At 43.2% G+C, this 23874-nt stretch overlaps 1 protein-coding gene across 1 annotated transcript in view; it reads left to right on the top strand.

Annotated features, from left to right (window-relative positions):
* STAB2 (stabilin 2) overlaps nucleotides 1-23874 on the top strand; it is a 129589-nt gene that overhangs the window by 78386 nt on the left and 27329 nt on the right. Inside the window, exons 36-50 of the mRNA XM_006914703.2 lie at nucleotides 530-625; nucleotides 1650-1845; nucleotides 3153-3248; nucleotides 5549-5594; nucleotides 6433-6509; nucleotides 9519-9644; nucleotides 11351-11424; nucleotides 13254-13325; nucleotides 16125-16244; nucleotides 17191-17238; nucleotides 17953-18036; nucleotides 19115-19261; nucleotides 20268-20408; nucleotides 21440-21499; nucleotides 22760-22936. Coding sequence (XP_006914765.1) covers nucleotides 530-625; nucleotides 1650-1845; nucleotides 3153-3248; nucleotides 5549-5594; nucleotides 6433-6509; nucleotides 9519-9644; nucleotides 11351-11424; nucleotides 13254-13325; nucleotides 16125-16244; nucleotides 17191-17238; nucleotides 17953-18036; nucleotides 19115-19261; nucleotides 20268-20408; nucleotides 21440-21499; nucleotides 22760-22936 — 1560 coding nt within the window. The remainder of the gene's footprint in view (nucleotides 1-529; nucleotides 626-1649; nucleotides 1846-3152; nucleotides 3249-5548; nucleotides 5595-6432; nucleotides 6510-9518; nucleotides 9645-11350; nucleotides 11425-13253; nucleotides 13326-16124; nucleotides 16245-17190; nucleotides 17239-17952; nucleotides 18037-19114; nucleotides 19262-20267; nucleotides 20409-21439; nucleotides 21500-22759; nucleotides 22937-23874) is intronic.

Here is a 23874-nt window from a genome sequence, read left to right as displayed (position 1 = left end):
GTAAAAGCTACTCTTAATAATACTTCAACCATTACAAAGAATAAATACTCATGTACCTTTCAGAGCACGATAATAGTAATTTATAACGGTGACAACGCTGATTCTCTCACTTGAGTTTTAATTTAATCTTGTAGATTATAGGTCTTTGTAAGCAACCTTAAACCTTTCACAGACCGAAGCAGAGTAGAAATCAATACACAGAGAGAACTCAAGGCTCGGGTCAACCAGTGCATAGTCCCGGAAGAATGTTTTTGTCTGGTCTACTCTCTGATTCTTCCTAACTTGAGTTAGTTATCTAGAGAAAAGTTCTTTTTACGGAATACTGCCCTATGGTATAATTATTTGGATTTTTCTGCTTGGTGTTCTGGCAGCCAACACTGTGTTTGTGCGTCTTCTTATAAACCACGCCCCTCCCTTTCCAGAACATTTCGGTCAGAGAGACAGCCGTGCATCACCCACCTACTTGCTTTTAGAGATTGGAAAACGTTTTCTCCACCACAAAGCTGACAGAATCGTTACTGTTTCATAGGGCGAAGAGACGATGAAATGTATCTATACCATTTATTTCATGGGCAAGCGGTCCGTGTTCATAGGGTGCCGGGTGAAATGCGTGAAAACTGTCATCGTGAGTATAATGATTTAGTCATCCTTCTAATTATTGCAGTGATACTGGGACGTGTAATCATATGTTATATTTTTCAAAGGGCCTTTACATGTACTCCTTCTGCCATCTCCTCTTCCTCCTCACTATCTTCATTATCACTGTCATTCAAAGGAGTAGCGATAGCAATAAAACTCAGGACAGTCCTGTAAGTCAGCGCATAGAAACACTGCAACATTCAATTGTGAGATGAAGAAGGTGAGGGACTGAGAAGCTGAGAGGACCTCCCTACGCTCGCGCCGGGGTGAAATGCCCTGCAAGCATGCTCGTGAGCAACAGAGGCAGAAGACATGGCCAACTCCCCAAGGAAAGAGACAGCGCACCTGGGCATTTAGAAAACAGGAGCCCAGAGCTAAGGATCTCTGGGCTGCTGCTCTGGAATCTGCAGGGAAATTCTTTCTAACTTCCTGTCTTGCTTTCCCAGAAGACCAGACACCACCTCAGCCTCTCCGACAGAGGTGATGTGGTTTAGCTCTTTATGCTGCAGAGCTTGAGCTGCAAACTTTGTGTTAATGCTCTCAAGCCAAGCAGACATCCTATGGGGTTTCCCTAACCTACAAGAGATTCATGTTTAGAGTGCCAGAGGCTCGCCTGCGTTGGCCTCCCATCTTCAGTACCAGGTGAAATGACATACAAGGGGAAGGGGCCAGGCTTGGGGAAGGTGACCCTCCCCTCTGGCATCCCTTGCATTATCCTTTTCTTAGTCTTTACTGGCCCTCCTTTCTCACTTTTCTTCGTCCTCTTCTCTTACTTGCCTGTTGCCTATCCATCTTTCCAACCTCCTCTGTGGAGGCCTCCATCCTGTTTCTGCCCTGCCCTCTCTGAGAAATTGCTTAGCCTCTCCTGGTCCTCAGGGGTCCTCGCAGCCTCTCCAATCTAGGGTCAAAGCTAAAGGCACACAGCCCATCCCAGCGGCGGGATTTCTACACCTCAGCTGAACAAAACCGGAAGATGGAAGTGCAGGCCCAGCCCCGTCCTTCCGTTTCAGACGAGAGAGTGCTGTGCGGGCTTCTTTGGCCCGCAGTGCCAGCCCTGCCCAGGGAAAGCCCAGAACGTCTGCTTTGGGAACGGGATCTGCTTGGACGGAGTGAACGGCACGGGCGTGTGCGAGTGCGGGGAGGGCTTCAGCGGGACAGCCTGCGAGACGTGCGTGGAGGGCAAGTACGGAATTCACTGCGACCAAGGTGAGCGCTCCCCCACCCCACCCCAGCCCCAGGCCGGAAGAGTAACTCAGGCTGTCTCCCCAGGCCGGCTGAAATCCTACCTCTATTATCATGTGAATTATAAGATCATTTGTGTTGGGTAATTTGCACGGGGCAGTGTTTCCAAACATTTTCCATCACTAACCGAGACCTACCAGCCCATCCCCCCACCGCCACTCCTCCCCCGACACACACCCTGATCTGTTCACTGACATTCCCCAACCCAACCACGTTTCTGATTTGCCTTGTGCGCACTGGTTCTCATAGTAACACTCTCAGTTTGGGACTTTTGCTCAATAGTTTTGAAAAGCATATTTGTGCACATTATCTCGTTTAATCCACTCAGGAGCCTTATATACTTGAGTATGGTCATGCCAAGTTTATAGATGAGTATGTTAAGGCAGAGAGGTTGAATGACTTCCCTGCCAAGGTCACACCTGATGAGAGGCAGAATTGAGATTGAAGTGCACGCCTTGCTTGACTTCAAAGCCTTGCTTTTGACTCGTGCTGTCCTTTATGTGAAGATCATTCTATTGATTCACCTTCAACGAGCCACATACTTTGTTGTTTTCACAAAAATAGTGATCTGTTTGAGCTAGGTCATCTGCATCCTCTCACCCTGACTTTCTTGTGCCCAGGGACACACACCTGGTTGATTTGGGAGGAGAGGTTTCCTAATCCATGATGAGAAAACAAAGCATTTCTTTCACATTGTACTAAAAGCCATAAATTTGACCTGGTTGTCACTGTTTGGCCACATAATATATAATTGGCATTATAGCATCGATGTTATGTGGAAGAAGTATCTGTTTCTGTTTGTGCGGGAGTTCCCAGCTGAATGATTTTTCCTAGGGAAGAGATCCCTCAGGGGAAAAAAACAAAACAAAACAAAACAGTTCTCAAGGAGGCTTCTGACACTGCTGCATAACAAAGGAATTGCCATTTCCAGATGGTTGTGATTGAAGAGGGCAGTCACACCAGGTCTATACAAACCCGGTCCCCAATGGGCTTCTTTCTAAGTCCACTCTTAGGGATCCCAAGGGGTCACACATAGCCTTGGATCCTCAGATAACCTCAGCTGGGGACATTCTCACCACCCCACAGTGCGTGCGACACAGTCGCACAGCTATGGTCCCTGCTGAGGCATGACCAGCCCTCTAAAAACAACGGTTCTCGGGAACCAGGTTGGAGAATTAAAGGCACCGAAGCGAACCTTTGTAGTTAATGATCAGGGAGTTGTTGAACACAGGTCAGAAGTCTGACAATGTGTAGGCTTTTTTTTCACCTAGAGTGTTCTTGTGTTCATGGGAGATGCAACCAAGGACCCTCGGGTGACGGCTCCTGCGAATGTGACGTTGGCTGGCGAGGAGTGAAATGTGACAGAGGTAAGAGCGAGCCCTTCGTACTTCTGATCTGTTCTTAGCCTCCCTTTTCGGCAGCTACTTTTTTTTTTTCTTTCTAAACTAGAAATGACATCTTTATTTCTTCCTTGAGCCATTAATGTAATTCCTCCTTGCAGCAAAAAGTTTGGACAATAAAGAAAAGCAGAAAGAAGATAATAAAAGTCACTCATACTCCCAAGGCAGGAAAAACGTATCATTAAGATTTTGTATTAGCCCTCTAACATTTTTATAGGTATACAAACATATGTGTATAGGGTTGTATTCTACATACTGTTTTGTAGTCTACTTTTTTACTTCACAATATATAATGGAGATCTTTCCATGTGAATAAATATAGGTAAATATCATTATTTTCTTAATTTCTACATAATATTCCATTATATGACTGCACCACACTTTTTAAACCAATTTTCCGCTACCACGAACAATGCTGCAATGAACATCTCATTCATACACCTTTTCGTATTTGCTTTATTCCTTCCTCCCACTCCTCCTCTCACCAGTAACCTCATGATACATCTCATTGCGTCCTGCCATATTTCCGTCCATTCCATACTCCACACTGCTGCCAGAGAGAACTTTCCAGATCATAGATGTCTTAGTCTGTTCAGGATGCTATAACAAAGTATTGTAGACTGGGTAGCTTATAAACAGCAGAAATTAATATCTCCCAGTTCTGTAGGCTGGAAGTCCAAGTTCATGGTCGGGCTCTGGTAAAAGCCCTCTTCTGGGATACAGGCTGCCATCTTCTTGTGTTATGGCAGGAGAAGCAAAGGAGCTCTCTGGGGTCTTTTTCATAAGGGACTAATCCCATTTGTGAGGACTCTACCCTCATGACCTAATCACCTCCCAAAGACCCCACCTGTAAATACCATCACACTGGGGAGTAGGTTTTAACATGTAGATTTGGGAGGGGCGTATAGATCACATTCCTCACCGTCTCCCCAGGACTTAACAACCACTGTGATTCTTCATTGTCTCCAGGACAATGCTCAGTGCCTCCAGGACAAACCCCTTAGGAGTACAAGGCAGCTCACCAAGTGGCACGCAACCAGTTTGCCAGCCTTGTCTCCAGTGCACACTAGGCATAAGTTGCTTTCAGTCTAGTGATGGAAATAAATATTCAGTAGTGTTCAAAAAATGGTGGTGTGGGAGTGTAGAGCAAAGAACCTCTAGATTAGAGAGCAAGGAAGACAACTCCTTTGTCTGTGTGATCACTCATCACACCCCAGCCCGTGGCAGACATCACTCATCAATCACTGCACTCCTTCCCTCTGAGGCCAGATGGGGCGCCACTTCTTTCTCAAAAGAGCACACTGTGTAGTCGTTACCAATTAATCAAAGTCATTACCCATTAAATCAAATGTTTGGAGCAGATTTCAGAGAGTAGAACCTAAAAGATGATTGAGATCTCAATAGGTAGTGAATGGAGAGAAACAGACTTCCAGGTTCAAGGTATAGCACACACTAGGTATAGTAAAGGCACAAAATTGCATTGCATCCACTCCATTCCCTTTGAGCCTGTTACTGTTTTCTCTGACACAAAACAGACCACTTTTGCAGCCAGGTCTGTTTCAGGACCTTCTGTGCGACTCGCCAGGCCTAATGAGATTTCTCTCCCAAAAGCGCTTAGCATGAGCATCCTGCCCAAAGGGTACTCTTTCCTCATCTCTAACCATTTCTTTTGGATCCTCCTCTGCCAGGAGCATCCAAATAGCTGGGCATCCAAGAACAAGAACCTGTACTGTTCCAGGAAATTTAGGAATTAATTCAACAAATGGATAGTGAGAATCTCCTGTATGCCAGGCCCTGAGCTATTTCTGCACATAAAAAAAAAAACTTTTAACATTAGTTACAATTAGATAGGGGAGTTGTGTTTATATCACTTTATAATAAAATGATGAAAAACTAGAAAGAATAAGGAACATGGGAAATATAAATAAAATAGAAAATAAAGCACCGGAGAGGGAATTGTATCAACACCCAGCCCTGAGGAAGGATACTATAGTTTGCTCATTTTTTCATCCTCGCCACCTAGCACAGTGCCTGGCACATAGGGGACACTCCATCAGTATATTTGACTTTCATATTTGGCTCTAAGCTTCCTGGCAGCCAATATAGAAAAAATATTTACAAAGTGACATAGTTTTACATAGTAAACATGATATGTATCATCTACTACATAGAAAGTAAATATTTTCCTAGCACCAAGTATTAAAAGAAAGTTCTTGAGTGAGATTTAATAAAAGAGGGCTGACAAAGCAATTGGTTCTTTTTTTCAGAGATCACAAAAGATAACTGCAATGGGACATGCCACACCAGTGCCAAGTAGGTACCCTCTGAGTCTCCTTTGGGGACAATACCAAGGGAATAATACTATTCCCAGGCCTTATCCTCAAGAGAGTAGTTTCCTGAGAATGTTTATGAGGATTTGGGATAAATTTAATATGACACTAGAAATATCTCTGAAGAGGCCGCCATCAACTTGCCAGATCCAGCCTTTTGAACAAGCCGCCACTTGTGTTACCTGGCATGTTGGCAAAATGCCAGTTGTCACCCCCAGTTCACACCACAGGGACTCTTTCACAGAGGCAGGGGGAGCCCAGTGGGCCTCTCACTTTCATCAAAACTTACTCCCGATTCACAACTAAGCCTCTACTTCTTCACATTTCAATTTTATGTTCTTAACTCCCAGGGGGCTTAATGGATTAATTAATTAAGAGCCTCGTAACTGGAGTCAGACAAGAATTCAAATCAGCCTCTGTCATTGTCATTGAGTGCATGACCATGAGTCAATTATTTAATGCCTCTAAGCCTCAGTTTCATCTGTAAATGAGAATAATAATAATATATATTCTTCAAGGCTATTGGATATTGTGTTAAGTTACCTTAAGAAATGCATGAAGCATACCCCCTAACACACAGGTAACTCTGAAGACTGTTAGCTCCCCTCCTTATCCCTGGGCCGATGCCCACAGACACACACTCTAGTTTACCTGATAAATGACTGCAGTTTTAGCTGCCCATGCCAGGGCCATGCTCGGAATGGACTCCCCTTAGGCAGGACTTCCAAGTGCCTCCTGGGGCGGCAGCTAGGATGCTGGGAATGAAGGAGACGGGTATCATGTGTTTTTCTACAAACGGCATTCGCCCTTTCTCATTGCAGCTGCCTCCTCAACCCAGATGGCACAGCCTTGTGCAAATGTGCAGCGGGATTCCAAGGGAACGGGACCATCTGCACAGGCAAGTGAGGCATGAACTTGCTCCTGGGAGACAAGGTAGGGTTAGCTGTGGAGAGATCTGTGTTCCTGCAGACTGAATGGGCAGCTGCTACCGACCATGGATGGTGAATTGAATGTAACAGGGCAGCTGATTGTGCCTGGGGGGCGGGAAACCCCCGGGAAGGGATGGAGCTTGTGGTTCAGAATGGGTAGCCCAGCCCCACTCTTTTCTTCTGCTAGCAGTGGTTCACAGCCTTGACCACAATTGGAGAGCTTTAAAAAAACATTGGTTTGATATTTATCTTTCTCTGTCTTAGCTGCAACTAATTTAAAAAAATAATAAAAATTTAAATTTAAAAATGTCTTAATTTTTTAAAAAAAAAAAAAGCTTTGATTTGATTGACCTCATGTGTGGCCTGGACATGGGGACTCTGGAGTAGTACAGAAAGGGGCCTGCCTGGTTCTTCCTCCTACTATCCACGTTATCTTGGGCAGGTCTCTTAACTGCTCTGATCCCCCTTAGCTCATTTGTAAAGTAAACGTAAAACTATCCCCTTCTCATAGTGATCAGGGGATGAAATGATCCTCTATGTACAATGGCAGAATGATACAGCTGTTAAAAACAGCTCCAGCATTAGACTCCCCGGGTTGAATCTAAGGTCTTATAATGTGCATTTTCTTGGTGAAGTTGCTTGACTGCTCTGCATCATTTTTTCATCTGTTGAGTTGTCAATAATAAGAGAATCTCTCTCATCCAACTGGATGGTTGGGTGATGACCTGAATTAATATCTGTGAAATGCTTAGAACAGCCCTGGCACAACACTCAATAACTATAAGCTAATACTCTAATCGTTCCCAACGCCTATTTGGTGCTAGAAAAAAAACAGAATACCTTAGCATCATTTTTCTCCAGAGCACTGTGTCTCAGCAGGCTTCAGTCCAGATTATGGCTTAGCTGGACAATGATCACACCAACCTGCTTTCTAAACCATCTTACCCTGGGGATTCTCCCAGCATGCAAGTACCCTGACTCTGGTCCCAGATGTTTCCTGTAGTAGGGTGTGTACAGTATCCTAGTGAAAACAGCTAGAAAGGACAAATAACTAGAATGTTTTTCTTGCCCTGTTTTTTTGGGAAAAGAGCGAAACCAGAAGACAGAGGTTAATATGAAAACAACCAACATTTCTATAACATTTTCATGTATATTATTAGATGTGATTCCCAAACCTGTAAATAAACCTGTAAAGGTGGACCCCAAAGTTCAAATTCATTAAGTGATTTATCCAAAGTCACATGGTGCGCGAAGGCCAAGCCAAGACTCAAGCACATACCTTGGTACTCCAAGTGGATCTAGGTCTTTGGTCCACTTTGAATTAATTTTTGAATAATGTTATGAAGTTGAGGTCCAAATTTATTCTTTTGCATATAGATATCCAGTTGTCTCAGTATTATTTGTTGAAAAGATTATGCTTTTCCCTCATTGAAATATCATGGCACCTTTGTGGAAAATCAATTGACCATAGATACATGGGTTTATTTCTGTACTCCAAATTCTATTAGATAAATGATAGATAGATGATAAATAGATAGATAGATAGATAGATAGATAGATAGATAGATAGATAGATAGATAGATAGAATATAAGGGTATTTATATTCTTATGCCAATACTACACTGTCTTCATTACTGAAGCTTTGTAGTAAGTTTTGAAATCAGGAAGTGCGAGTCCTCCAACTTTGTTCTTTTTGAAGATTGTTTTGACTCTTCTAGGCCCTTTGAATTTACATATGGATTTTCAGATTATCTTGTCAATTTCTACAAAGAAGCCAGCTGGGATTTTGATAGAGATCGCATTGTATTTGTAGGTCAGTTTGGGGGAGTAGTGCCACCTTAACAATACTAATTCTTCCAATCGATGAACAGGGAACATCTTTCCATTATTTAGGTCTTTTTTAAAATTTCAACAATATTTGTAGTTTTCAGAGTATAAGTTTTATACTTTGTTAAATGTGTTCCAAAGTATTCTATTCTTTTTGATGCTATTGTAAATGGAATTGCTTTCTTAATTTCATTTTCAGTTTGCTCATTTCTACTATATAGAAATACAGTTGATTTTTATTTATTCACTTTGTATCCTGTACCCTTATTGAACTCATTTATTAGTTCTAATAGTTTTTTAGTAATATTCCTTATGGTTTTCTATGTCATCTATATCCATATAGATGGTTTTACTTCTTTTCCAATCTGGATGCCTTTTATTTCCTTTTCCTTTAATTGCTATGTCTAGAACCTCCAGCACAATGTTGAATAGAAGTGGCAAGAGTAGACATCCTTATCTTATTCCTGACCATGTGGGAAAGCATTCAGTTTTTCACAATTAAGTATGATTTTAGCTGTGGGTTTTTCACAGATATCCTTTATCAGATTACAGAAGTCCCCGGCTATTACTAGTCTGTTAAGTGTTTTTATCGTTAAAGATATTGAATTTTTTTGAATCCTTTTGCTCCTTCAATTGAGATGATCATGTGCCTTTGTCTTTAATTCTGTTGATAATACCGTATTACATTAATTGATTTTTGGATGTTAAACCACCTTGCATTCCTGTATAAATCCCACTTGGTTATGGTGTATAATCCTTTTTATATATTGCTGAATTTTATTTGCAAGGATTTTCTGGAAAATTTTTGTGTCTATGTTCATGAGGAATATTGGCCTATCGTTTTCTTGTGATGGCTTTGTCTGGTTTTGATATCAGGGTAATACTAACCTCATAAAATTAGCTGGGAAGTCTATCTTCTAGTTTTTGGAAGAATTTGTGAAAATCTGGTATAGATTCTTCTTTAAATGTTTAGTAGAATTCTCCAGTGAAGGAGAGATATTTGATGCTTTGCAGTCTTTTGAATTATCCATATTTAATCCAATGCCTGCCATTTTGAAGTATTTTCCACTTCTCAATGACTCAAATAAAAATGCATCAATGGTTTTACCCCCTGTTCTCTTCTTCTCTACTCTGGTCATCTCTTCTCTAGCAATCAATCCCTGCGAAATCAGCAACGGAGGTTGCTCTGCCAAGGCCGACTGTAAAAGAACCATGCCAGGAAGCCGAACGTGTGTGTGCAAGGCAGGCTATACTGGAGATGGCATCGTGTGCATAGGTAAATGCCATCCCTCATCCATCTGGTGGCGGTTCTTTAAGAGTCGGAGCACTGTTATGTGATCTTCATGTTTGGATGCTGCCAAGATCATCTTTCAGTCTGTCTGAGCGGGAAGGTATGAGGATGTGGAAATATGATTATGGAGGTATGAAGGTGTGTGATGTCCAAAAATCATTTTGGAAGGAAAAAGGGGGAAACTTTTTTTTAATTAAACATTATGGTGGTGACTGGATTTTAAAACATTAATTAGTTCTTTTTTATACAGGTAGCATATTTTCAATATAGAAAAATTAGAGGATGCATGTAGGCTGGGGAAAAGAATTCTGGAAATAACCACTTTTACTTCTATTGTATTACCCTATTTTGCTATGTATAGATGTAATTTTTTTAAAACAAAAATTGTATCTCATGATATATGTTTACTGCTTAGCAATATGATGTGATAACTCTCCCTGAAAATAAGTATACCTCCAAATCATTATGGCTGTATACTGTTCTTCTATAAAGGTATGCCACTGCAAGTTGTCTAAATTTTAACTTTTTAGTTGTAAAGAAAATTCACACCAAAATAGTACAGAAAAAGACCCACTTGCTTTTTACCTCGATTCAGTTACTATTAATGTTTTGCACCGTTTGCTTTATTTTTTCTCTCTTTATATATGTGTATTTTATATATATATACATATATTTTTTTCTATTGCACATGTTTGAGAATAAGGAATGAGTCTTACATAACTACAGCAGTTATCAACTTCAGTAAATTTATTATTGATATAATACTTCTGCCTAATTACCATTTATGTTCTAATTTTATCAACTGACCTGATAATGTCCTTTTTTGACATTTTTTCCTCTAGTTCAGGATCCCAGTCTAGGGTTGGGTATCACATTTAGTGATCACATCTCTTTAGTGTCCTTTGACCTGGGGTGTTCCTCGGCCTTGCTTTGTCTTTTGTGACATTGACATCGTAGAATAATAGCATCCACCACCTCAACTTGTTTTTGCTAGCATGTCCTTCATTTGGGGGTTCGTGTGCTGTTTTTTCATGATTATATTCAGACTTTGTATTCCAGGTCTAAGATCACACTAGCGATATTGCCTCCTCAGGACACCACACTAGAAGCTTGTGATTTCCAACTGCCTCTCGTTTGTGATGTTAATTTTGACCACTTGGTCAGTGTGCTGTCTGATTTTTCCACTGATACAGACACTTTTTCCTCTTTGCTACTAATAAGCAATCAATGTGGAGATACTTTAACACTAAGCAAATATCTTCATCAACATGCCGTCCTAAATTTAGCATCTATTGATGATTCCTCCCTGAACCAGTTAAATTGCGATGGTTGCAATGATTTTTTTTTAATTCCTAAATCTTGTTATTCATAACATGTTGGATTAGACTCCAGGGTTCTATTATTTCAAGTTCTTGGCTGCAAATGCTCATACTCATTCAACAGAGGGACAGAGTCAAGCCCACAGATTATGCTTCTTCTGGCACAAGCCCATCCCAGAGAGTCGATTTTGAGAAACCATATCTGGTAGCCTCCATACTGGGTTACTTTTGCCTCAGAGTTCTCAGAAAACTGAATCACACTTTGATACCTGTTTCCCTCAGTCAGTTCGCCATCCTGGTTGGTCCCTCGAGATGTCTTTACTTGAAAATGAGGCTTGATTCTCATACCAGTTTTGGCTTTTTGTTTTAAAGAGATCAACCCGTGTCTGGAGAACCACGGTGGCTGTGACAAGAATGCAGAGTGCACGCAGACCGGACCCAACCAGGTAAGCTATGCCCCTGGGGGTTGGGGAATACCTAAGATTTCCTACGAGCAAACTCCTGGGTCTTTAGAGAAGAGGGCTGAGAACAGACCTCTCAGGAGCAGCAGCAGAAAATTAATACTTTAAGGGAAATTCTGAAAGAATTCCCAAAGAGACCGTTCTTTGGGAATGAAGAGAAATGGGAGGGGGAGACAAAGGGTACTTAGGAGAAGGGGCTTTCCTGGAGTGGAGAGAAGTAGCCGTCCGCAAACACTGCATGGTCCCAGAAGCACCTAGAAGGTCCATGACAATGTTCCCCTTTCTTTCAGCTTCCCAGAGCCCCACAATTCTTCTGTGGCTTGAGGCTCTGAAATTCATGTGCCACAGCAGAAGATAATGTCGTTAGGCCCTCTGTCAGTCACATAGTCCCCAACACAGTGAACCTCGCGGTGCCTCCCTAGGGAGCAGGTTTGGGGAGGTGGGAAAATGTGAGGGCTTCAGCACAAAGGACAGGAGAGGTCACAGGGTGAAAAGGCATAGGCCGGGAAGTTGGTGGCTCAGAGACCCAAGCCGTGCCTTCCTCAGTCTCTGTCACAATGGTCATGCAGGAGATTACGTACATCAGAAACTGAATGGTGAAGTAAAGTTCCCCAGGGAATGTTCCATGGACTACATAGAGCCATTCAGAGACCTCAGTGCCGGGTCTCCCAATAGGCAGATCAAGCAAATGCCTAAAGCATGCAAAAATAAAAACTATATATATTTATTTTGAAAGAATTGTGTGTGTACATATATAGTCACAGGAAAAACCAAAACAGTCAATGTTGGTCTACCTTGTACACATTTTGGGGTCCAGTAGAGTTCTTGTTTCTACATATGGGGTGAGGGAAACCTGTAAGCTTTTTGGTGCTCAGGGCCTCCTCCAAATCTAGAAGGCAATGAGAGGGACACAGGGTTGACCTCTGAGATAGGACCTTTGCACAGGAGGGGCGGCTGAAGGGCATCTTGGTAAAGATTTGAGCCCAGGTCAGGGCCCATAATAAAGGTTGAGAAGGAGGAGCAGTGAAAACCTAATGATTGGCCTAGGCTGTTCCAGCCAACGAGTTCAATTTCTAACGGGTAGACATCAGACCAGAGCCACCTCACCTGTGTGGGAGCCTTTCGCGTGGATTAGAGAAGCCACACCTTGGGGAGACACACCTGGAGCAGATGTCCCTTTCTCTGGACACACAAGTTGGGGACTAGAGCACAGCTGGGTTTCAGCCCCACTCACTCCCATGCCCAGGTGCTCCTGAGCAGAGTACATGGGACATGAGCATGAATTAGACAGTTCCCAACTCCTGGTAGTCAGTGTCCCCTCCCTCAGCTTGAAGCACCCACCTGACTCCTCTGGCCAAACAGTGGGGTCAACTGATGATTTTCACATGTGCAACTGATTTGACTCCAAAGCCATCATCAAACACCTCCTGGGGTCTTGGGGCTGACTGAGCCCAGGTGGAGAGGAGCAAGGATTGGGTATAAATGGGAGTGGGCAGGAGCTCAGCTTCCTCACAGCCGAACCTTTACCAACCAAGGGGAGAAAAGACCTGAGCACCCAGAAGGCGAGGGACCAAATAAGGTGACAAAGTTTTTTAAACATCAAGTTATCTTGACAACAAAGATGTGATACGTAGGAGATCCCAGCTCTAGACAGAAGCGTGCCAAACGCGCTAACATATAAGATGGCGAATATCATATAGAATAGATATTACCAGTCTAGAATCTTCTAATGTTCCTACTCCTGTTATGGAGTTCAGGCGTGAGAGCCAGCAGCCCTCTCTGTGAGTGACCCGTTTCCCTCTCCCCCCGGGCAGGCCGTCTGTAACTGTTTGCCGAAGTACACCGGAGACGGGAAAGACTGCTCGCTCATCAATACCTGCTTAACTGTGAGTCCGGCTCGGGGGCCGAGGCCCTCAGAGGTCAGGCCTGGGGTGCCGCCTCCCCCCTTCTAGGAGGTAGGGTGTTGGGGTGATCGCCTCAGAGCCGCTTTGGCCTCGAGGCTCATTTCTCCCTCCTGTTCCAGTCATAATGTCGTGAAAGTCCAGTCTCTGCTCCTGTCTTCACATGGCCTTCGCCTCTGTGTCTGTGACTTCTTTTCTGATGAGGGCCTGGTGGACTTAAGACTCGTCTTATTCACCTAAGAGGATCTCATCTCGAGATCCTTAATTATGTCTGCAAAGACTTTTTCTAAACAAGGTCACATTCACAAGTACTAGGGCTTATGACGTGGACATACCTTGTGGGGGGCCACAGTTCAACTCATTGCAAATGGGGAAGCGTGAAGGGCTTTGCCCAAGATCACCAAGCAAGCGCATGGCCCAGCCAGAACTTGAACCCACATCTCTCTGACTTGAAGGCCATACTCTGGGCCACTTCTTGTGCTGGTTCCTCCCACAAGGCAGTGACCCCAGAGGAAGCCCTGTCCAAACACTTCACTTTCCTTATTCATATCACTGTCCGCCTAAGAGCCTCCAGCTGTGGGCCTGAGAACAGTGCAGTCACCCATAATTAAAGCCCTTCCTCTCCAAGTGAGGTCCCTACTGTCCCCTTGTGTTGGTCTGGCAAACTCCTCAGGAGAAAAATGTCCCCGCATGAAATGATTGTGTAGGGATCACAGGGAAGAAGCTGCAGAAAGCAGGGGGTTGGGATGTGGAGCTATTACAACTAGTACTATGGCCAGCTTTATTTTAATGGCGGTTCTTCCCGTGGCTATTTCTCAAGTACAAGAGCCATTAACTCGTGGCTGCTCTTCTTTGATCTGCATCTATGACTGGATTCTTTTCATGAAGAAAGGAAGTTTGTTTTCTTGCAAGATGGGCATGTTTTTACACTGATGAGTATAATTCAATAGAGAGAAGGAAATTGATACTGAAGGAGAGAAAATGGATTGTTACAGGAGGAAATTACATGAATAGGTGACAGGGATGGGACCCAGAGCCCACTAGTGGAGAGGTAAGCCTCACCTAGGAGCAGGGGCAGCGTTAGGTAGGTAGTCAGTCAATTAGTTGGTCAGTCAAGAAGGCAGTTTGTTAGTTTGTTAGTTCATTGGTTAGTTAGTTGGTTAGTCAATTAGTTAGTTAGCCAGTCAATTAGTTAAGTCAGTTAGTGAGTCGCTTATGGGCACCTGCTTCATGTGACCCTTTACTATTAATTAATGAAAACGTTTATGCCTGGCCATGCTAAATAAATTATTAGTTCTGCGAAGGCAGAGACTGTGTGCATCTGTGTATCTGCTGGAAAACTGCGCACAGCACAACACACATCTCGGTCGATGAGCGTTCACTAGCTACCAGGTGCCGTTTTAGGCACTGGGAATTCATCAGTGACCAAGCAGCAAAACCGTTTAAAGAGCTCGCATTCGGAGGGGAAGAGATGGACACTTCGTGTGTAAAGGATTAGTCAGTTAGTCGTTAGTTCACTTGTTAAATAAGGAAAGCAGAGTTGTGAGTTCAGGCCCAAGTAGGTATAAACTTCAGGACAAGAAGATGAGGAGGCTCTTATCTGTCTATTTTCTCGTTGAGGTATGAGTTGAGCTCATCAGTTGAGAGTGAAGGACAGTGATTGAGAGTTGAGGAGAGAGGCAAAGGTGCGAAATGTCTTCTCCAGAGAGAGATAGGGGCACAGGGAAAATAGTGTTTACAGGAGACAGACATCTCTTCCATACGCGGTGAAGAGAGCTTTCAGGGAACAGGGGGAGGCCGTTGGGAGTTTGCTTATGGCAGTGAGTTTCAGAAGGCACTGGGAGGGCGGGAAGGGTGGGATGGGAGGTCAGATCACAGGTGTATAGAGCACCATGGAGGAGAGTGTCCGCGTGGTAGGAGGTGACCTCGGGCCTCTGCTGTTGACTGAGATAAACAGAAAAGTGGGACAAGAGGGGATTCATCTTGATGGTCTTAGAGTATGCGGGGTATTGGGACAAGTAAAATCTAGGGTATATAGCTGGAAGATCCGGGGACCACGGGAGGTGGTTAATGGTCTTGCAGGAATCAACTTTTCTGAACAGCTCACTGAGCTGTGGCAGCTTGAGGCAGGAATCTAGGATTGTAGGTCCCTCTTGGACTGAAATATCGTGATCCACAAATAATTTTGGAACAGCGATTGGGAGGGAAGGAAGATTTTGCAGGCAGCCTGTACGACTGCTTCTTGCTTGGGCTTGCAGAGAGCTTCTTGGTGTTCTGAAGGATGTCGGCTTTGAACCATACTTTGCTTTGTTTATATTTTAGGTCTTTGCCCCATCATCCACTATTAATAAGCTTTTGAGGACAAGGACAATGTTTCGTATCTATTTTATGCCAACTGCCTTCTAGCTGATGACTTACCGTTACTATGATGGGGTTGGAGTTTAGCCTAAAGCTAGGAAGAGTCAAATGAGATTGGAGCCTTTCTTGTTAAACCCAGGTGCCGAGAAAGTTCCCATTTGGCAACTCTGGGCTTATCTATACAGAACTGAAGAGCTGCTCAAACGGACCTGCCATCTTGGGATGTGAGGCTGGGTGAATAAGGCAACCCTTGCAACTGTAGGGAATTGGAAAGCAAGTTCAGGAAGAAGGCAAATAATGCAAAGCGGTCCATTAGAGAGCGAGACCAAAAATAAATTTCAGTACAGAATTGCTTTGTGAATATTGGCAGAGCTGGCAAACTAACTGGTCTGACTTTCATCCCCCACTCCTGGGAAATTTTGCCAGAAAAACGGTGGCTGTAGCGAATTTGCTATCTGCAATCACACTGGACAAGAAGAAAGGACCTGCACTTGCAAGCCGAACTACATTGGGGACGGGTTTACCTGCCGTGGCAACATCCACCAGGTAACACAAGCCGGGCGTGTTCCCGTAAAGTAAACTCTACTTCTCTCACATGCTAAGAACCCAGGTCGCTGAGAAATGTGCAAAAGTTTTATACCATGGAAGTTCTGGAACAGTGTGAAAGACCATTCTTACATAAATTGGTGATGAAAAGAAATTTTGTTTACCCCTGGAAATTCACTTGACCTGGAAGGTGGTGATTCAGATCAGTGGTTCCAGATTCAGAAACACCTGGGTTTGAATTCAGCTCTGCCAATTAGTAATGTGACTTTGAGCAGATTATATCACCTTTCTATGCATCAGTTTTCTAACCTGTAAAAGAAAATAATAATGGTACAAACCCCATCAGGTTGTTTCAAGACTTAAATGAGATAATGTGTTTAATGGGCACAGCCTGCACGGACATTAATTGCTGTTGGAGTGTGTATGTGTGTGTGTGTGTGTGTGTGTGTGTGTATGTATGTGCGTGCGCGCGTGCGCGCGCACCTATCCTGGGCATAGAGGATGAGGTGGTACGATATGTGTCGATTTCTATCTGTTATAAAATAAATGTTCCATTATTTGGTTTTAAAAGGGACTAGAGTATTCTGGCTGTTCTTGTTAATAGAAAAACTAAACCTGCCATAAAACTATAACTCAATTTTTTTATACTTGAACTTTCAAAAATACTCTTAAAGCTCAGATGCTTCTGGAAATGGCCGAACCTTTCTTCGATAAATCAGATGGTTTATCCAGAAAGGTGTTGGAGCTCACAGCTTGTCCATGTAGTCATCCTTAACATCAGTTGTAAGCCTATTGATGAGGCTGGAAAAGGCCCATTGTTGCAGATTTGCAGTTGAAAGCATGGTGGCTGCTTTCCGTCTTAGGGCAGTTGTCCTGCATTAACCCTGTGTTGTTCTTGTGTGCAATTCGCAGATATTAAGTGAACCCGCCCTGTCTTTGTTTCTAGGAGCTCCCCAAGAACCCAAAAACTTCTCAGTATTTCTTCCAGTTGCTGGTAAGAATATGTGTGTCTGTCTCACTATAAGAACTGGGTCTCAAGCCATACAGGATAAACCTGTAGCCTCTCAAATAGATGGGGGTAGAAGAAAGTCTGAGAATCTGGATTTCTGGAATAGGTTCTGTGTTGGTCGTATGTGAACTTCTCAGGCCTCAAGTGGACAGCATGAAAGAATGAAAAACTGTCCCACTGGCCCGTTCTACACATGAGAATGTGGTACGTGAAAAAACTGCCATCATACCAGTAGAGAAATTGGTGTACTCTTTGAGTGAAAATATTCTGTTAGATCTTTCTGCACATCGCACATCCGAATAAGTTCTAGATATGTTGAAGAACAAAGATTAAAATCTAGAGGAATGAAATCTAGAAGAAAATATAAGTAACCATAGGATCTCAGTGTTGGCAAGAAGACAACCAAAAATAACAGGGGTCACTTCTCCGTGGTAGGATTATGGGTAGTTGTTTTCTTATTTATACTGCATTTTTGAATCTTTAATATAATAAGCATGTGTTATTTTTATAACCAGATAAAAATAAACATTATTTCAATGACAAAGAATCTGAATGGATTTGAATCTAAGACTCAATAAAACGCAGATTCTCCCCATCCATTGTTCATTCCCCTCTGCCACAATCCACTCTATTTGTTTGAGCCCCTGCCTGTATTTATGTTAAGTATGTGACACGTGGCCCCTGCCTTCCTTCCCATAGGAACATTCTGTACGGGACCTGGTTGGTTCAGGCCCCTTCACCGTTTTTGCACCTTTATCTACAGCCTTTGATGAGGAACCCCGGGTAAGCATGAAACTTAAGCAGGCGGATGAGGTCTGGGACTGAAACACAGTCTTTGGGTGTCACCCTGGAACCAAAGGTGGAGACATTGCTGGGCAGGAGGTTTAGGATCAGCTGCACCAATGGAAGGGGCTGCTTCTTAGCATAGGGACCCCTATCAGGGGAAGCATTCAAGTGAATTTGGGGTAACCACTGGCCGGAGACCCTCTAAAGGACATTCCTAAATAGAGTAGGAAGTTGGAAAAGAGTCACAATTCTTAAATGATCCAAACTTCCCAAAGAGCCAAAAAAAAAAACAAAAAACAAAAAACAAAAAACCAAAACCAAAACCAAACAAACAAACAAACAAAACAAACGGGAATGCTAGATTAAAGGGATTTAAATAGGTTCTTGCAGGACTTATCAGAGCCTTTACTATCCTGACATTTATTGGGACTCTTCATGCTGGATTGCCCATTAATACATATTAATGCAGCAAACATTATTGAGTATGCCGGACACTATTTCTGGTGCCTGGTCTAGATTAACTCATTTCATCTTCATGACAATCCTGTGAGCTGAGTGCTGTTATTATCCTCATTTTATAGTTGAAGACACTGAGAGAAGTGACTTTCCCAAGGTCACATGACTAGCAAATGGTGGTGGAAGAACTCAAATATGACCCCAAAGCCTGCGTTTTTAACCACTGCACACAATGCCTCTCTATGCATGTATTTTGGACACCAGCAAAGCAAGGACACCAGCATTTTTCACAAGAAAACTTTTTTCAAGTAGCATCTCACAGGACCCGGGGTCCTTGCCACATGTATTATGAAATGCTGAACCAAAGGAACCCCAAGTTCCCTTCCGAGATTCTACAGTGGAAACAGGAAAGAAGTAGGGCCACTTTCTCCCCCTTGCCTGAACAGTCTCTCATCTGTAACCCCGACCACAAGCCAAATCTGACTCCAACGTCTGAGGGTCCAGGCGGAGAGAGAGATGTCGGGGCGGGGAGGAAGGAGGGAAGGAAGGGAGATGCATGGAGTAGAGGGCAGGAAAAGGCTCCTGGCTCTGGCAGGAAACCTTCGATCTTCTATTACAGATTAAAGACTGGGACAAACAGGGCCTAATGCCCCAGGTTCTTCGGTATCATGTGATTGCCTGCCACCAGCTGCTCCTGGAAAACCTGAAATCGACCCCAAATGCCACTTCGCTCCAAGGGGAGTCAATCGTCATCTCCGTCTCTCAGGTAAGAGAGGCCACTTCAGGAAGGTGCCCATTTTGCTTGGGCCTTCTTTTTTCTCCTCTTCCTTAGAGTAACACCAGTAATAACAAAAATAATAATAACAATAACAACAAGCCAGGTACTAGATGTTTGATATGTACTAACTTATTTAATTTTCAAAATAATCCCATAATTGAGATACTATTATTTTCTCCAATTTACAAATTAGAAAACTGAGCTCAGAGAAATTAAGTAACTTGTCCAAGGTCCCCCAGCAAGTAGATAGTGGAGCTGGAATTCAGACTCAGAAGAAGGCAGCTTCAGGTGGTCAAGTGGAAAGGCTTCTGGCCGCACTGGTCAGAAACTGGAAAGAGATGAAAGCTTTTGATCAAAGCCACTTGACCAGGCTGGTCTATTCCCTCCCACAACATAGAAACAAATAGTGGCTATAGAATTCATTGCAAAGAGAAAAAAAAGCATGTGCTGGGAGAAGAGGGGAGGGTTGATGGTGTAGAGAACACACGTGAACGAGAAGCCAACTTTAATCTGCTTGTCTTTTCATATTTAAGAATCATAGTGAAATGACTGTTTTGCTATTAACTTCTCTAGGTGAAACTTAACGTTCTTGTCTCAATTTCCTTTTCATAATCATAATTTAAAATGTGGGGAAAAGGGGAGAAGGGTTAAAGAAGTACAAATTAGTAGCTGGTCATGGGGATGAGGAGCACAGCATAGGGAATGCAGTCGGCATTAATGTATTGGCTCGGTAGAGAGCCAGAGAAGAGAAAGAGCAATCAAGGGGAACATTTTATAAACTATATAAATGTCTAACCAATGTACTGTGTACATGAAACTAATAAAATAAATTCTTTTAAAATGTGCTAAAATTGGACCTTTGGATTTCGCACACAACTCTACTTAAACGTTCACTTTTATAACAGTTTAATACGTTGGTGAATATTCCAAAAGAAGGAATTTTGTGGCTATTTCTATTCACACACTTTTTATTTTCTTTTCTGGTTGATTTCAGGACACTGTGTATATAAATAATAAAGCTAAGATCATATCCAGTGATATCATCAGTACCAATGGAATCATCCATATCATAGACAAAGTGCTGTCACCTCAAAACATGCTTATCACCCCTCAAGATGCCTCCGGAAGGATTCTGGTGAGTGAACTCACTGTCATACTCTCAGCCCAGAGAGACTCATAATACCAATAACTTATTATCTCAATTCTGATTTTGAGGCATTGTTTTAAGACATTTTAATTTTGCTGCTTCGATTTCAAGCTAATAACAACATTTACTAAAAGCCTAGTAAATGTTATTAATAAGAAGTAGATAAGTTTATTTTAAATAGATAAATAGATTTTATCAGTTTTTCTTTAGTGTACACAAGGGCAGGTGGTCTTGAATAAATTTGGGAGATGGAGAAATTGCATAGATGGATATTAGATAGATAGATAGATAGATAGATAGATAGATAGATAGATAGATATCACTAAAACTAAACCTGGAGTAAACCTCCCTCTCAACAGACAGAAAAAGACAAGTTTAATTTTTATTGTTATATATTCGTATTGGCCAGATACTTTATTGCAGACAACAGAATCCACTATACCTAACTTAAACAAAAAGGAGTTTCTTAAGTTATTAACATCCCAGATCTCTTGGAAAGCCATCTAAATTAGCCTAATTCAAATGCTGCACAGCTAGCAACAAAGCAGCCCAGGGACACCTGCACAGACAGGACGCCTGACTTCCCCACAGGGCTGTCCCAGCTGTAACAGTTCTGCCAGTGCCACCTGTCGCCAGTCTCACCACCTAGGACACAGGGCTCTGGACACCAGATGCCTCCACCATTGTGCTTGTCAGAAGATCTGATCTCCCTGCCAGCAGCCACTGCCACCTCCTGTTGTTTCTTTCCACTAATGTCTTGCAGAAGCGCTTCTCCTTGGTGGACCTTATATCACATTTGGGGCTCTAGCTGCAAGGCAGTCTGGGAAAATGTAGTGCTTAGCCTTCCAGCCTCTGTACAGAAAGGCAAGGGTACAATGGAGCTGAAGTGGGTGCCAGTGAGCCAATCAGCAGTACCTACCATGTCATCTTTTCCTTATTGTACTAGGTTGATCTTTCATTAAAGTGCTTTGTGAACTATATGAGAAAAGGTATCATTCCCATTCTTATTATCTTTGCAGCAAAACCTTACGACAGTGGCAATAAACCATGGCTACATCAAATTTAACAACTTAATACAGGTAAAAACCTGGGAGAAAAGTTATCTCAGGGGATAACCTACATAAAGAGGTTTGGTTGGGGGAGGGTTTTTTGTTTGCTTTTGTTTTTTGTTATCGTTTTGGTTTGTTTGTGGCACCAGCCAGCCATTGTGGGATCTGTACGGGGAAGTCCTAATTTCCTAGAGAACAAAGTCATTCTCTGCCGCTCCGTTCCCAAAATGGTGCGTGATTTGTTCAGCGATAGAGTTAGAACCTGAAGTATGTGAGGCCGGAAAAGAAATTAGGACACGCCAGTCCCTGAACTATCATCTGGAACTATCACCTCCATTATAGCGGTAGAAGCTGAGGTGGGGAGCCAGGGAATCTGTGCCTGTGAGGCAAGTAGAAATTGCATTTAAAACCTTATCTTTCTGACTTCAGACACCGTTCCCATGAGTAGAGTAGAGAAACTTCTTGTTAAAACAAAGACTGCTGAGCAGAATCGGAGAATAACTGGGTTCTTCTCCTGCTGCCCCAAAAGTCCCCAGACAGGCCCCAAATGGCACACTTTATGAACCTCTGTGGAGACCCATGATTTCCAAAATCATCTGAGGCTCAGGCTCTCTGGGGAGCTTTTTAGAAATGGAGATTTCAAGGTGCTCAAAGTGCAAATCTCCAGGGATGTTACAGACAAGTAATCTTTGCCCGCCTCCCCACTCCCAAAACTTTATAGTCACCCCCACACCTGGGCATCACAGCCTTTCACAGCAATGTAGGAAACTTCTCCGTGGCTCAGTTAAAGGAACTATAAAGCCTACTTCTCAGTGTTAGAAAATCACAAGAAAAAATGTATATGGTGCACTCGAGTTGTAGAAGGCTCTCAGAATGATCCCTCCCCACTCATCCGGCAATTTCTTTCTTGAGTCTGTGTGATCTAGAAATCTTATAAAAATACATAAGTATCTCAACATTGGGAGGTTTCACTTTTTTAAATGAAATATGAGAACAAAGCTAAAAGGGACTTCCAGAAATTAAAACATCTGGGCGGGAATAGCAACAACAACAAAAAAAAACGATATTCGTTCAGGTTTATTTTCCTATTAACAAAAGCCCAGAATTTGACTTCTTTTCTAAGTTTTCTTAGAAAACTTAGGGAGTGAGTGGCTAGAGTGCACTGGGCCTCTAGTTTCTGGGGCAGGCACGGAGGGGGCCACCCCACTCCCCTTCCACCCTCCCCTCTGGCTGCCCCTGGTCCTCAGACAGACCCTCTGTCTCATGGCTGACCAGCTCCCTGTGTTTTAGGGTGCGGGCTTGCTGAGCATCATCTCTGATCCTATCCACACCCCCGTCACCCTCTTCTGGCCCACTGACCAAGCCCTCCAAGCCCTACCCGCTGAACAACGGGATTTCCTGTTCAACCAAGATAACAAGGACAAGCTGAAGGAGTATTTGAAGTTCCACGTGATCCGGGATGCCAAGGTATTCTGTTTCACGCAGATGTGAGTGAGTTCTGGGAAGCCCCGGGGTGATCGATCCAGGAACTGCTGGTGTGTCTCCCCTTCAGCGACCCCTGTCCCACTGTGTCCTCCTCTGACTGGCCATCATTAATTGACCCCTGCAGGATACCACACCTGGTTCTGTTTCTCCAACCTACCTTTTTTTCTTTTTTTATTTCTAACTTTAGCCAGTACCCAGGAGCAGCATTCTTTTCCCAGACAGCAGATCAGCTTTTTCTCTTCTCATCATTCGCATGGCAAAATGGCTGCTGACCGCGGTTCCCATGTTTCTCCAGATGGACTCCTTCTCTCCCAATTCCAAGATTTCTAGGCAAAGGACTGACTCACTCAGCTGTAACTAGTTGTTCATTCCTCAGCTGAGCTATTGTACTGTGCTTGATCAGGGAATCAAGATCTTGTAGGAACATGACAGCTCTCGCTGAAACCATGTCACTCTCAGTCCCCAACCAGGACCCGTGTTTCTCTCCAGGAGTGAGCCCGTTCCATCCAAGAATGTCAAATGTCCAAACTTTGCTTCATTCACAGGACCTATATTAGTTTCCTAGGGCTGCTGTACCAAATTACTACAAACTAGGCAGCTTGAAACAACAGAAGTTTATTCTCTGAGGCTAGAAGTCTGACACGGTGGTTCCTTCTCCAGATTCTGAGGGAAAACCCGTTCCCTGCTTCTCTCCCAGGGTCTGGTGGTTGCCGCAAATCTTTGGTGTTCCTTGGCTTGTAGACGCCTCCACCAGTCTCTGCCTATGTTGTCACGTAGCTGTCTTCTCCCTGTGTGTTTCTGTGTCTTCACACGGCATTGTCCTCTTCTCTCTTCTCATAAGGACGCAAGTCCTATTGGATTACGGGCCCACTCTACTCCATTATGACTTTATCTTAACCAATTACATCTGCAATGATCTT

Source organism: Pteropus alecto, unplaced genomic scaffold (genome assembly GCF_000325575.1).
Source record: "Pteropus alecto unplaced genomic scaffold, ASM32557v1 scaffold94, whole genome shotgun sequence".
NCBI lineage: Eukaryota > Metazoa > Chordata > Mammalia > Chiroptera > Pteropodidae > Pteropus > Pteropus alecto.
This window is presented reverse-complemented; position numbering and strand designations above follow the sequence as displayed.